The sequence below is a fragment of the Mastacembelus armatus genome, chromosome 11 (assembly GCF_900324485.2).
Source record: "Mastacembelus armatus chromosome 11, fMasArm1.2, whole genome shotgun sequence".
Taxonomy (NCBI): Eukaryota; Metazoa; Chordata; class Actinopteri; order Synbranchiformes; family Mastacembelidae; genus Mastacembelus; species Mastacembelus armatus.
In genome coordinates this window covers 22,820,849-22,835,479 of record NC_046643.1, presented here as the reverse complement: position 1 = coordinate 22,835,479, position 14,631 = coordinate 22,820,849, and the positions used below count along the sequence as shown (strand labels likewise).

Here is a 14,631-nt window from a genome sequence, read left to right as displayed (position 1 = left end):
CTCTGTCTTCTCATTGGCCGGTTTTCGGTTTCCCTTCCTACTGTTGCCTGGGTTTATGGGGGAACAGATAGGTGGGTGGTGGTGTGTTGTGGCGGGTTAGATTGTTGGGTGAATTGAGGGGGGGGCGGTGCTTAATCCTACCATAGACATGGGTGCAGGCTCGCCATGCCAGGAACCCTGATCCCACCACTGGCCATCCATGTCTCCTAGCAACCAAAGATTCAGGAGGAGAGAGCAGAGATCAGAGGTCAAACGCTACAGCAGCTTTAAACGAAACGTGGACTAACACAGCACTTCAAGTGAAACACAGTGATGTTAGATTGTTCTGTTTGGTAACAACAGAGCATTTTCCATAAATGTGCCGTACTCTCCACCTCTGCTGGAGAGATTTATGGAAACCAGAATATGTACGAGAGTGACCTGCAGAAGCCCAATGCAGCTTCCAAACAAACTGAATAAACTGAAACATCAATAATTCTGTTTGAATCTGGCCCAGTGTAAACTCAATTATAACACGTGAGTGTATCTCAAATTAAACAAATCACTTAATTACATGGACTACACAGAGTCACTGAACACCCGAGTGTGGTTCTGTTTTAAACAGTACTGGTGGAGAAACACAGAACTGTGTGCTGATGTCCCACAATACAACACTCAACAGAAATGAAGAAGCTACAGTCTAATGTGGTTCTGAAGCCTCCAACAGTAATCAGCAATTGTTTATACACACACACACACACACACACACACACACACACACACACACACACACACACACACACACACACACACACACACACACACACACACACACACACACACACTCCTGTGTCAAAGCAGCTTTAAACACTCACTGTACTCACAGTCTGAACACCATGAAAGAGGAGGAGCTCTCAGCAAAGGAAGCAGAGGAGGACTAAGAGGAGGAGGTGAACCTGCAGCTCCTCTCCCCTGCTCCTCGCTTTGCCTGTGGGTGCTGTTTGCCCTGAGCTCTGCGTGCAGGCTGCAGAGCAGCTCATACCTGTCTGTAATAAGATTAACAGCATCAAAACACTGAGTCGATCATTTTGTCTGTCATTTCACTGATAGCTTAGCCTCGTTAGCCTCCTTCACACTGCAGAATGAGAGCTCTGAGAGTTAGCTTGCTGTTAGCCTGTGCTGCACCTCGATGTGCTATTAGTTTGGAGGTCTAACAGTAAAATGTATGCCGGTGGAGGTCGGCGAGTTCTTTGCAACATGTCAGCCAAAACCCAACTCCTTTTCTTCTACCTTTCCACCAGATCAGAGACAATGAAATCCAGCAGATCACCAAGAAATCACCAAAACCCGAGATCAACAGGAATCCTGCAGTTGTTCTGATATTGATTGACTCTATGTGTCAGGTGTGCAGACATGTCGTCGTCTGTTAGTCAACAGTTGTGTTGCCTCCTGCAGTCTGAGTGTCTATTCTTGTGTGTCCACAGCAGGTCCTGAGGAAGCCTCCTAATCCACAGTCTCCTCTTTTAATCCAATTGAACAAAAGTAGAGACGGTGGCCAAGCAGCACAAGAGCAGTCAAGTCAGGCAGAGGTTTTTAAACTGGATTAGATTATCAAACTGGTTCTCCAGAGTCCCAAGGTCCTGGACCAGTTAGGTTTGAGGGTCTGTTAGAGGTTCTCCTAGTTCTTCTTTCTGTCCAGGTGTGTCCAAGGTGATGGCAGCAGAGACTGTGCTGCTCCATCACCTACAGACCACTGAGGAGGAGCCAAGATCCCACTGAACCAATCACAGCTCATAATCTATGACCAGCTGGCTTGTGGTCCAATAGCTTGGAGGCAGAAGATTAGCTCGTCAGCATGACGTCTGATTTCCTGAGAGAAGACCTGCAGCTACTCTAACATGTTTAGCAAAGGAGCAGAACAAAGTAGAACCCTAGGGAAGGGAAACGACCAGAACATTTAGCAGAAACATATATACAACTATTAGTAGAACCATTTTAAGAGCTACAGAACAAAAATAGCATGATGGAACACCAAAACAAATCAAACATAACTGAAGTAGAACCTCAAAGAACAGTGTCATCAGTGGCAATGAACTGCAGTAAGGACAAAGGAACCCTATGGGACAGAGACAGACCCATGAAGACCAATATCAATTATTATTACTTTTTTAAAGTAATAATACATTGTTTGTTTACTTTTCTATTGTTTATCATCTTCTTTTAAAACCACTTGCTTCTGTGGCTGTGAACCTCCCCACTGTGGGCCCAATATCTTATCAAGATGATGGAACTGTACAGAAGAGCAGCAGAACCATGCAGAACAGAAGAAGAACCACAAAGCAGCGCAGATGGGGGATTATACAGAAAACCAGATCTCTGGAATACAAACAGAACCCAAACAAGCAGTTTGGAAACCCTAAGAACAATAAAAGCATTGAAATCTATGGAACTACAGTAGAACCACATAAAAGCAAAGCCCAGAGCCCAGCTTCAGTATTTTTCTCCCAGATGGTAAGGGTCCACTGTGGATCCATTGGTGTTTTAGCAGGAACCCTGAGGTGTCTGTCAGACAAAGTGCTGGGTAAGTCTGCTCAGACTGAGCAAGGAGGTGAACACACAGTTCAGCTGTAAGAAGATTATTGCACTGAGCTAATTACTGTCAGGGGGAGAGAGAACACTAACTCAATGTTTCTCGCTCACTGCACAGTGACAAACTTGTTTGTACAACTTTACACCTGAAAAACCTATTTTGGACTGAGTCACTATAAAAGTGACTGTAAAGTTTGACTTTTACTATGAGTCCAACGTATGAAACCGTCCATCAGTCAAACCAAACAAAACAGGAAAAAAAATCCAGGAAGCCCATGAGGGAAGCATCAAAAAATGTGGAAAAGGTTTAAGAGAAAGTGTGTTTTATCTGATCTGTTTAACTTTGTGCTCTGAACACCTAGCTCCAGTTATCTAGCAGTTAGGATGTAGCCACTTACTGTCGGGCTCATCACAGCTGGTATAGTCGGGGGTCGTCATTAACTCCTCCTCTGAGCTGCTGAAGCTGCCAATCACATGCATTTTCGCAACCCTCCGGCCCCTCTGCACTGCGCCCTCAGTAGCCAGCTTCCTCTTGAGGGTGAAGCCTGCGTCCAGGTGGTGCTGTGGTAATGGGCTGCGGCAAGGAGATGTGGGTCTGGGGCTATTGGCTGCCCAATCCACAGAGAATGACCTCTGACCTACACATCTGACCAGTCCCTGAGGCTGATTCTGACAGACAGCTGAGTGAAAACAAGTCCGACTCAGTGCCCTGGAGCAAGACAGCAACTAGCAGATGGTTGGTTGTATTCCTACCTGTGTGCTCAGGCTCCATGGTTACCAGAGAGACATCACTGTGGCGGCGCTGATGTCGGACCCTGCCAACCTGAGCTAACATCCTCATGGTCTCCTCGCTCGGTTGAAGCTTCACTGGGTAACGAGCCAGGTTCGGGTCACTACGGTACCGCGCCTGAAACTCCTCCTGCTGCCGCAACAGCTCACGCTCATCCTGAACCTGGTCCAGAGGGTGGTCCTGATCCAGGAGAGGAGACCAAGACCAACATTGTCATCATCAGAGACCAGACTGTGAAAAAAAAAGTGAAAGCCCTCATACCTGTCCTGTTAGACTCACCTGTGAGTGCCAGCGGCCTCGTCTGTCTCTGACTCGTCTCCTCCGGTCTCGTAGCTCCTCCTCCCTGTTGCCATGAGAGCCATATGGTGAGCGAGCACAGCGGTCCAAACTGAGGTCAGAAGGCGAGCGAGGCATCCTGCCTCCCCCACCATTGTAATATAACCCTGATGGGCTCTGCCTCCTGTCAACAGCACGGACCAATTAGAGAGGGGGAGTCACTCATCACAGTCACTTCTGAGTGATATGGGCCAGAGGGATAAATTTCAATTCCTTTAGTTCCATCCAGGTTTCCCTCACTCGTCTTTGCCTTTCGTCTTAGTGTGAAAATAAGATGAAAGGTGTAACAGGTGAGGGAAAACAATGAGCAGAGTGGAATCATCTACACAAATTTTCCTCTTCGTCTGAGTCATCTAATAACCAACTGATTTTAAGGTTAACGTTACTTTTATTGTCTCTAGGAGTAGAGGAGTTGGTGCACAAACATAAAACCAATACATCCATTTCAATAAAAACCTAAAAAGCATCTTAAAATATTAGATCTTAGTCACATGTGGGTCCATAAAAGACCTGATTGATGGAATAAGAGCTTTGGGATGGTCTTCAAGTGTCTGATGTTCATCTTGTGTTTATACTGGAACCAAATAAAGGAGGAATCATTTTTACATCCCAGCTAAACTGGATGAAAATTTATGCCCAAGAGAGAATAAAATTTTCCAAAACATATTAACTGAATCCAGATTAACTATTAAATGACAGCTTGCTTAGAAACAATCCAGCGACAATTAAGATTAATGCTGACCAATAAATCCTGTTTTCATCAGTGTTGCGATATGAACATGCAGAATCAACACATCACAAACGACTGCTGGAAATTTGTGAAAGTTTTAAATATGAGCTATGTCTATTTTTGGATGCTAAATTTAAATTGTCCACTGTTATTACATGACAAAGGTGTCTTTTCAGTATCAACCACAAATCTTATTTATGTTTCAACAAAATAAGAAGTGAAACAAATTGATAACTAAACTGGATGAAGATCAGCACGACAACAAACTGAACAAAACCTGCGACGCATCGCTCAACAGACAAAATATAAAGTCAAACACATGAACAGAGTTTCTTACAGTTCGTCTTTGAGCTCTCGGATGTTTGAAGCTTCACAACACACTCATCAGGTTTGTAATTCATATCTGGATCGGAGCCGAAGCCCTGCCCAGCATGAATAATTCCCCACCCTGTAATCATCCACCTCTGTCTCCTCTCTGTAGCTCCTCCCACACAGGAAATTAGATTAATGCTAGCTGCTGTTAGCCAGTGCTAGCATGCTGCTGCAGTTTTAAGCCTCTGTCAGCTGCAGGATTATTAATCAGTTAATCTGATTACAGACCATGGAGGGGGAGGAGGGGTGCCAAGGTACCATGTTGGCAGCACCCTGATTGATTCAATCACTCAATCGGACTTTAAAGGAAAGTGTTTCTTGTTTTTAATTTTTGATTGAGACAAAAACAATTTATAGAAACCCTTGTTTCCTGTATCATGAGATTATAGATTATTAAGTGGATTAATACCCAAATTAACAGCTACCTTCTGATTTGTTAGAAACCAGTTACTAACTCTCATATGAACATTAACAGATAATTATCATTTCACTGACCTCTCAGTAGCTCCATTGCTTGGGGGTCCCTTGACCCCAGCTGGCCCCTGCATAGGTGGGTGTGGGACCCCAAGTGAGGTGTGGTTGAGGGACCACAGAGATGTATGGGAAAATAACTCCCCAGACTGAGTGAGAATGTCCTGTTTCTTCCTGCACATGTTACAGACCCACATCACCTGAAACACAACATAGTGTTCATTTATTTAATGTTCATAAACTCAATATGTGATACACTGAAGGAGAAAATCAAAGGATTGTGTCTGATGAACAACTCCAATGAAACTTTATTCCTGATTAAATGAAAAAAAAACGTGTACAGAACTGGAGACAAACTGTGAATGGTTCACAGCTGTTCTGATCTGATTTATCCACAAACCTGAAACAGAAAAGTGAGCCAGAAGAAACGGCCTATTTTGTGTCTTTCGCTTGTTTCATTGAAATCTGTTCAATCTGAACAGATGGCTCCACTTAGTGCCCAAACACAACAACTACACCCAACCAGCTGCTGCTGAGTCCTAATTTTTATTATAAAATAGATTAAAGGGGCAAATTAAGATTGCAATATGTTGAAGATCGTTTTCACAGATATTTTTTAAGTCAACAGTGTGTATGAACATGGACACAGGTTTTTGCTGTTCTTGCTCATACTGGCTGTTTAACAGATCACGTCATGTTTCTAAAGGACAAACTCCACAGTTTTCACCATGTGTAGGAGTTGAGATCCTGCAGAGTTCCTCTTTGCATTTAAACAAACAGAATCTTTCTACTCATTGTCCACTCATAAACATCAAATTCAGGGTGGAGCTCCTGTCTGAAGCCAGCATTCTAAACATACACTGCGAACTGCCTCCACTGTACCCTACCCTGTCTATCAGTATCCTCCCCGCTTTCGAGTTTTATCATTCCACCCACCACGGTTATCTCTTCACTGATCCTCAAATCCAAACCCTCAACCTGCAAACTTGACCCCCTACCAACCAACCTCGTCAAGCTCTGTCTCCCCTCTCTCCTTCCTCATCTTACCCACATTATTCACACTTCCCTCAGTTCTGGTATCGTACCCCCATCACTCAAGACAGCCATCATCACACCAATCCTAAAAAAACCTGGCCTCGATCCTGCGAACCTTAACAACTTCCGCCCTATCTCCAATCTCCCGTTCCTCTCTAAAATTCTTGAAAAAGTTGTCCACCACCAGGTCCATACCCACCTTGCCGCCAATAGCCTATACGAACACTTTCAATCTGGTTTCCGCCATCTTCACAGCACTGAAACCGCCCTGGTCAAAATCACCAATGACCTCCTAGTAGCCGCAGACTCTGGCTTTGTCTCCATCCTCATCCTCCTTGACCTAACTGCAGCTTTTGACACCATCTCGCACAATATTCTCCTCCATCGCCTTGCTTCCATCGGCATAGCCGGCTCGGTCCTCTCATGGTTCACCTCCTACCTCTCTGACCGCACCCAGTCCGTCCATCTCCAGAACTTCCACTCCCAGCCCTCTACTGTCAGTTGTGGCGTGCCCCAGGGCTCTGTCCTGGGGCCCCTCCTCTTCATTATTTATCTCCTTCCTCTCGGACATATCTTTAGGCAACATAACATCAATTTCCACTGTTATGCAGACGACACCCAGCTCTACCTCTCTGCTGCTCCATCTTCTACCCTCCCCCCTCCCTCCCTTCTTACCTGCTTACATAATATCAAATCCTGGTTCACCCATAACTTTTTGAAACTCAACCCCGACAAAACTGAAATTCTCCTCGTGGGCACCAAATCCACCCTTTCTAAAACCAGCACCTTCTCCATTTTAATTGACAACAATACTGTCCTCCCCTCCCCCCAAGTTAAAAGCCTGGGTGTCATCCTAGACGGTACCCTCTCCTTCACTCAGCATATCAATACCACTACCCGGTCGGCCTACTCCCATCTCCGTAACATAAACCGCATCCGTTCTTCACTCACCACCGTTAGCACGGCCATACTCGTTAATGCCTTTGTCACCTCTCGTTTGGATTACTGTAACTCACTCCTCACTGGTCTACCTCTCAAATCACTTCATAAACTTCAACTTGTCCAGAACTCTGCTGCCCGAACCATCACCAGAACTCCATTCTCACATCATATTACCCCTGTCCTTAAACAACTTCACTGGCTCCCTGTGTCCTTCCGTATAAACTATATCCACTCTACTGCCCCACCATACATCACTGATCTACTTCACATCTATTCTCCGCCTCGTACTCTCCGTTCCTCCAGTTCCACTCTCCTCTGCACCCCTACACGCACCTGCACGCCCATGGTGGCCAGTGCGCCTGGCCACCATGGGCGCTAGATCCTTCAGCCACACTGCGCCCCGCCTTTGGAACATTCTCCCTCATCGCATCCGGTCGTCTCCGGACTTATCAACTTTTAAATCATCACTCAAAACGTATCTGTTCCGTATAGCGTTTTCCACCTAACTCTCTTAACTTCTCAAAGCAGCCCGTGATGTTCTACCACCCTCCGCCTATTTCATATTGTCTCATATTGTTTCATATTTGTTGTTCTGTCATCTGGGTTTCTGTGTTTCAATTTGCTTTTGCTGTACATCGCCCACTTCCTGGATGCTCCGCACTTTTGCCTTTACATTCTGGCCCTCTGTTTATGCATTGTTGATTTTATTGTTGTTTTAATGCACTCTATGTATTTCATGCTGTATGCTTCCTTTTTCTCTCTGTAAGGTGACCTTGAGAGTTTGAAAGGCGCCATGAAATAAAATGTATTATTATTATTATTATTATACTTCCACTGTAAAGGTAAGCTACAAGTCCAGATAGGCTTTTCTGAAGCTTTTCTTTTTCTAGTTTCTGAAAATAAGGGTCTCACCTTATTGGCTCTCAGAGGGACACGCCCCCCACAGCGGGCACAGAAGCGGCTGTGACAGTAGCAGCAGGCTCGGCCACAGCCGTCAGCAAACTTTGTCTTTCGACAGATGCCACAGGTCGGGGACTCCGCCCTCACTGTCTGAGCTGACCGAGGTTCCTCCCCAAGCTTCTTCACCTGGTCCTTATACAGCTCAAATTGCTGATGTAACTTCCTGTGGGCAGAGAGGGTGTCAGAGGTTAAAAATATAGCAAAGTGAACTGGAGGTTCTTGCTAGAAGTTCATGAGGATCATGTGACCTGCAGCATTAACTAAACTTGGCTTTCAAAATCTAGCCAAAATATAGAAGGCAGGTACAACTTAGCAAGTAAATCTCACTTCCCTTATATTATCACTCCTCAGTCGACCCAGTCGTCTCAGCCCACCATGATGACGGACATCAGAAAACTCTTATTTCTGCTCTGAGGAGCGAGGAGGCTGCCTGGAGGAGCCATAATCTAGAATACACAAGTGCATCCTATGTGGAAGTCTGTTACCGGTTGACACGCCCCTTTATTGGAAATCAGTTTGTGAGTGGACGCTGCACGTTAAGATAGGATGTCTCATTTTTCCTGGCTCCTCTGACCTTGTTTCTTTTCCTTGTTACTTATATGAGCAGGACTAAGACATAAGGAAAAGATGCAAGTGGTGGAAATGTGTATGGAATTAATGGAATTGAGAAACATGCACCTTCTTCTGCCAGCTAGCAAGGCTAAGAATGACCAGCACAGTGACACTTCTGGCTTCTCCATCATGTGACCCTCATTTTACAAGGAAAAGCCGAGAATCTCTTGACTGCAAACATCATGTTTAATCAAAAAACTGGTTACAGAACATTTTTTCACCTGCAGGAAGGAACATTTCTGTGACTGTGAGATAATCTGCAGACCTTTAATCAGCTTCTGTTTACGCATTTTGGTTTGTTTGCCTGAGTGAACATGAAACAGGTCTGGACCAGGTGAACTGAACTACAGGTGTGAAACAGACCCCAGATTTTTGTCCGGGTCTTTACTCACGTCTGCAACCGATCATCGGTCGGACTTTTAACCTGCAGAACTTCGGACACGTTGGCAGAAACATTATTAACCAAGTGACTGAACCCCAAGAACAGCTTCAACCTGTCCAGGTAACACAGACAGTCAGCTGACAGGAATTGGACTCAGTGGGAGGGGGGCAGTTTGGGAAACAGGAAGTAATTTGTCTAAGGTTTGGAAAAAAGGTGGGGCCAGGACAGGTGGACTCGGAGAAGTAGTTCAGACCAAGGTACTTACGAGGCCAGTGGAAGTTTGACTTCCTCCTGATCCCTGCAGACACATGACGATGGTGAAACAAACATCAGAACATAAAAAATGTGAAAACATGAAGAAACATTTGTGAAATGAGCTGCTTAGTTTTTATACAAACTACTGTAATCCTGCACATTTTTATTTATCTAGAAGTTGGTACAAATTTGTCTCACTAATGTATCTTTGCTAATCAGCTCCTGTAAAAATTTGTCTGCACAAAAAGTGTTTTTCATTTGTAGAAACTTCATTTACACTGCATCAAATGTAAAGAAGAACTTTTAGCACAGGCTCAGCGTCACCCAGTCATTTTATCAGATTTTACATCAGAAAGAAGTAAAGAAGTATAGTTTTTCAGATCTGCGTCTGGCATGGGGATAAGGACACAGAGACTCTGTATTTTCCATGAATCTAATTTCTATTTTCTACTTAATCCACTGCAGCAGTTTTTTGAAAAAAAAAAAAAAAAACCAAAACAAAGTTCAACATAAAAATGAGTAGGAAAGAAATAAAAATAAAACAACACAGAGACAAACATTACATGATCAACCTCCACCATATGAGCAAGGTACCAAGTTTAAACTGGCTATGCCCCCAACCTGTAATGTCACACCATTATTTTTTTTTTAAAATTAGCCTTAAAAACTGGAGCTGGTGGTTCATATCCAGGGCTGATGGGTAATGAGAAATCAGACATTTCCTGTCAGTATGCTCTCACCATGCTTCACTAAAAAGGTCATAAGCTGCTGCCTACATAACCCACAGTGCACCTGGGCTCCTGACAGGGATGTTATGCTCATAGTAGCTGATATATCCAGCAGCAGTATCAGTGCTGTGCTCAGACTATTTAACTTTTTTGACCTTGAGGACATTTATCAGATATCATACATCAGGACTCACTACAGGATTTAAAGTACTTTCAAAACATCTGCACAACCTTTTCCTGCTCCACCCAGCAGGTTCCAATTACATTTCATGTTTTACTCCACAGTAAAGACAACAACCAACAATAACTACGTACATGTACATGAGTCTAAGTACCATTCTGAGTTACTTTATACTTTTACTTCACTACATTTCAGAAACATTAAGTATATTTATATGGTTGTGCTGGTGTCGTACAGGAGTTCTTCCACCACTGATCAGGATACAGCAACAAAACAAAGCAGCACTTTAAAATGTGACAGAAAATAATGAAACTTACAAATGGTGCAGCTGGCTTGCCGTTTACATGATGCGTGTTCTAAAATTTAGGCGTGTTTATAAAATGGATTGCAGGGTGATCACGCCCCATGGCTCATGTGTGTTCTGGGGCCCCCTTCCACAGACCAGGAAACAAAGTAGACCCCTCGATCCACATCAAACTACAACCCCTAATCAGCTTTAAACAGTAAAGCTGCAAATACCTGAGTTCCATTAAAACCAACTGAGACAGAAACACAGTGAGGAACAAAAATAAATCACTGTCAGTTGAGCAATAATCAATAATCAATAATCAGCATTCAGTCAGTAATAACAAACCAGAAATCAGATGTGAAATCACAAGTGAATGTTCACAAACTCCAGACTCCTCAGGGGTCCACCCTGGACAGGTCCCCAGTCCATCACAGGGCCAGATAGAGACAAACAACCTCACACACTCACACTCACTCCTATGGGCAATTTAGAGTCACCAATCAACCTGACATACATGTTTTTGGACTGTGGGAGGAAACCAGAGTACCTGGAGAAAACCCACACAAGCACAGGGAGAACATGCAGACTCCACAGAGAAAGGCCCCTGATGGGTTTCAAACCAGGAACCTTCTTGATGTGAGGCAACAGTGCTAACCAGTAACCCACCGTGCTGCCACTTAGAGGATTCATAAGGATTTTTATTATCCATTAACTATATTCAAATGAGTCTCAAATAATTGATCAATTTGTCTATAAAATACCAGTAATCAATGATTTTAATGCCAAAGTGACACATTTGAATCACTTCATATGAATTTCACTTTATGTTCAAAAAAAGCATCAAATTTATGAAGCTGGACAGTCTAACATGGTGCTAAACCTCAACCAAAGTCTTTCTCTGAAACCGCTGGTGAAAACACTGAAAAACATGTAAAGTTCAGCAAAACGCTGAAAACAGAAACCACAGGACGGTGGTTTCCTGTGGAATCAAATCTGGTCCAGAAGAAGGACCTGCACAACCTAGTCACAGAGAAACAGTAATGTGGATATGACATCCACTGCATTACTTCAGCAGGATCATTAAACACAATCTGTGTGAACAGGTAAACCATTAGCACACACACAAGAAACTCATCATCAAAATAAAAGACTGTAGGAGCAGCAGTACTTTATCAGCAGGTGAACGTGGTTTGTTTCTGTTCTATTTGTTTCTGTTCTTGTCTCCTCTTGTGAAAATTCATGATTCTCACTGGAGAACATTCACATTGAACATATTTCAATACCCTGTACTTTATTAAAAATACTTCATAGGACTTATACTTAATTATTTTCATTTTATGTTACTTTACCCTTTTTCTCCACCCCACTACATTTATCAGACAGTTTTCGTCACATTGCAAAGTAACACGTACAGACACTGTCATCCTAACATCTAGGCTAAACCAGGTAACTGTTCAAAGTAGTTGAACTCTGAAGCTTTGATCACTCAGGATCAATAATCTGATCAGCACAACTGGTAGTTTTACTGTGGTACTTTAACTACCTGCAGCTGAGAATCCTTGGATACTTGTGCTTATGTTGACTCATGCTTCACATGAGAACAGGTCAGAGGTCATCCTCTTTTTTTATGTCACATGACTGTTTGGGACATTTGAGATTATTGATAAATTTGTTGACAGTAGGGCGGGATTTATTTTGAAAATTCTTTTCTTTTTTTTTTTCAGACCGGACAGTGTACAACAGGAAAAACAGAACCGCACAGCATCTTCATCATATGGATCATATGGATTATTGATAGACCTTCCCTACCACCAGCCTTACTTGAGCATGCTCTGCTCCTTCTCCTCCTCCTTCTTCTGCCTCTCCATCACCGACAGGATGATGCTCCGCTCGTCCTCCGTCAGGTGGCTCAGGTCCAGAAACTCAGGTCCCGGCCCAGCCCCAGTAGGCGCTGCAGGTCTGGCAGGCCCAGACATCCTGACTGCGGCCACCTGTCTATAAAAGCATTCACCTATGAGACATCCACCTGTCTATAAAAGCATCCACCTATGAGACATCCACCTGTCTATAAAAGCATCCACCTGTCTATAAAAGCATCCACCTATGAGACATCCACCTGTCTATAAAAGCATCCACCTATGAGACATCCACCTGTCTATAAAAGCATCCACCTATGAGACATCCACCTGTCTATAAAAGCATCCACCTGTCTATGAGGACATCCACCTGTCTATGAAAGCATCCACGTCTATAAAAGCATCCACCTGTCTATAAAAGCATCCACCTATGAGACATCCACCTGTCTATAAAAGCATCCACCTATGAGACATCCACCTGTCTATAAAAGCATCCACCTACGAGATATCCACCTGTCCATAAACACATCCACCTGTCTATAAAAGTATCCACCTGTCTATGAGGACATCCACCTGTCTATGAAAGCATCCACGTCTATAAAAGCATCCACCTGTCTATGAACACATCCACCTATGAGACACCCACCTGTCTATGAAAGCATCCACCTGCCTATAAAAGCATCCACCTATGAGTCATCCACCAGTCGATAAAAGCATGCACCGGTCTATGAATACATCCACCTGTCTATAAAAGCATCCACCTGTCTATGAACACATCCACCTGTCTATAAAAGCATCCACCTACGAGATGTCCACCTGTCCATAAACACATACACCTGTCTATAAAAGCATCCACCTGTCTATAAAAGCATCCACCTGCCTATAAAAGCATCCACCTATGAGACATCCACCTGTCGATAAAAGCATGCACCTGTCTATGAATACATCCACCTGTCTATAAAAGCATCCACCTGTCCATGAGGACATCCACCTGCCTATAAAAGCATCCACCTATGAGACATCCATCTGTCTATGAGGACATCCACATGTCTATGAACACATCCACCTGTCTATAAAATCATCCACCTATGAGACATCCACCAGTCTATAAAAGCATTCACCTATGAGAGCATCCACCTGTCTATGAACACATCCACCTGTCTATAAAAGCATCCACCTGTCTATGAACACATCCACCTGAGACATCCACCCGTCTATGAACACATCCACCTGAGACATCCACCCGTCTATGAACACATCCACCTATGAGACATCCACCTGTCTATAAAAGCATCCACCTATGAGACATCCACCTGTCTATAAAAGCATCCACCTGTCTATGAACACATCCACCTGAGACATCCACCCGTCTATAAAAGCATCCACCTATGAGACATCCACCTGTCTATAAAAGCATCCACCTGTCTATGAACACATCCACCTATGAGACATCCACCTGTCTATAAAAGCATCCACCTATGAGACATCCACCTGTCTATAAAAGCATCCACCCGTCCTCCGTGTCTCACCGGCAGCACAGAGGTGTCCTCTCGCTGATTACTCCGCAGTCATGTCGCCTACTCCGGGTTTCAGCGGCTCTCCGTCCCGGTGGCGGCTCTCATCCTACGCTGCTCCCCGGCGGTCCAGGCCTCCTACTCGGCCTGCTCTCGTCGCGGCGTCCCGCCTTGGTTCCTCGGTTCTTTCCGACGCTAATGGACGCAGCAGCCGGTGTAGCAGCGAAGGACGAGGGGGCGGAGGAAATAAATAACCGACTGAGGGAGATGGGGGCGGAAGGTACGACGTGACGTCACTACGCACAAACGCTCATCGGGTCACGGGGGAGGGGGGGAGTCTGCTGGACAAGCTAAATATAGAAGCACAAACAGAATCAATGCCCCACACACTGATAGATCTTTGCTTCGGGCTGTGGTACGGCTCTGTCTGCTCCATGTTGTCCCTCAGCACTGATGGCTGTACAGTAAATGGTCTTGTACCTGTAGACCTTGGCCCTCGAGTTGTAAGAGGTTCATCCACCCCAATGTGTGGCTGGTAGGCAAATTGTAGTCCATCCAGACCTGGTCTCACCACAGGACATAGGTCGGTAAGAAGGAGCATCTCCAGAGT

At 44.4% G+C, this 14,631-nt stretch overlaps 1 protein-coding gene across 10 annotated transcripts in view; it reads right to left on the bottom strand.

Moving 5' to 3' along the window:
* LOC113125867 (regulating synaptic membrane exocytosis protein 2-like) overlaps positions 1 to 14,419 on the bottom strand; it is a 33,311-nt gene extending 18,892 nt beyond the window's left edge. For 5 of the 10 annotated variants that reach the window (XM_026299446.2, XM_026299449.2, XM_026299455.2 and 2 more), the window contains exons 1-8: positions 14,037 to 14,419; positions 12,473 to 12,646; positions 8,157 to 8,367; positions 5,292 to 5,467; positions 3,638 to 3,818; positions 3,322 to 3,538; positions 2,967 to 3,248; positions 142 to 206 (exon numbers count right to left, since the gene is read on the bottom strand). In XM_026299446.2, the coding sequence (XP_026155231.1) occupies positions 142 to 206; positions 2,967 to 3,248; positions 3,322 to 3,538; positions 3,638 to 3,818; positions 5,292 to 5,467; positions 8,157 to 8,367; positions 12,473 to 12,627 (1,287 nt within the window). In that variant the 5' untranslated portion in view covers positions 12,628 to 12,646; positions 14,037 to 14,419. Of the gene's footprint in view, positions 1 to 141; positions 207 to 2,966; positions 3,249 to 3,321; positions 3,539 to 3,637; positions 3,819 to 5,291; positions 5,468 to 8,156; positions 8,368 to 9,463; positions 9,616 to 12,472; positions 12,647 to 13,998 lie in introns of those variants that run through there. The other 5 variants (XM_026299447.2, XM_026299451.2, XM_033325431.1 and 2 more) reach the window with 4 other exon arrangements.
* Between the last annotated feature and the right edge of the window lie 212 nt (positions 14,420 to 14,631).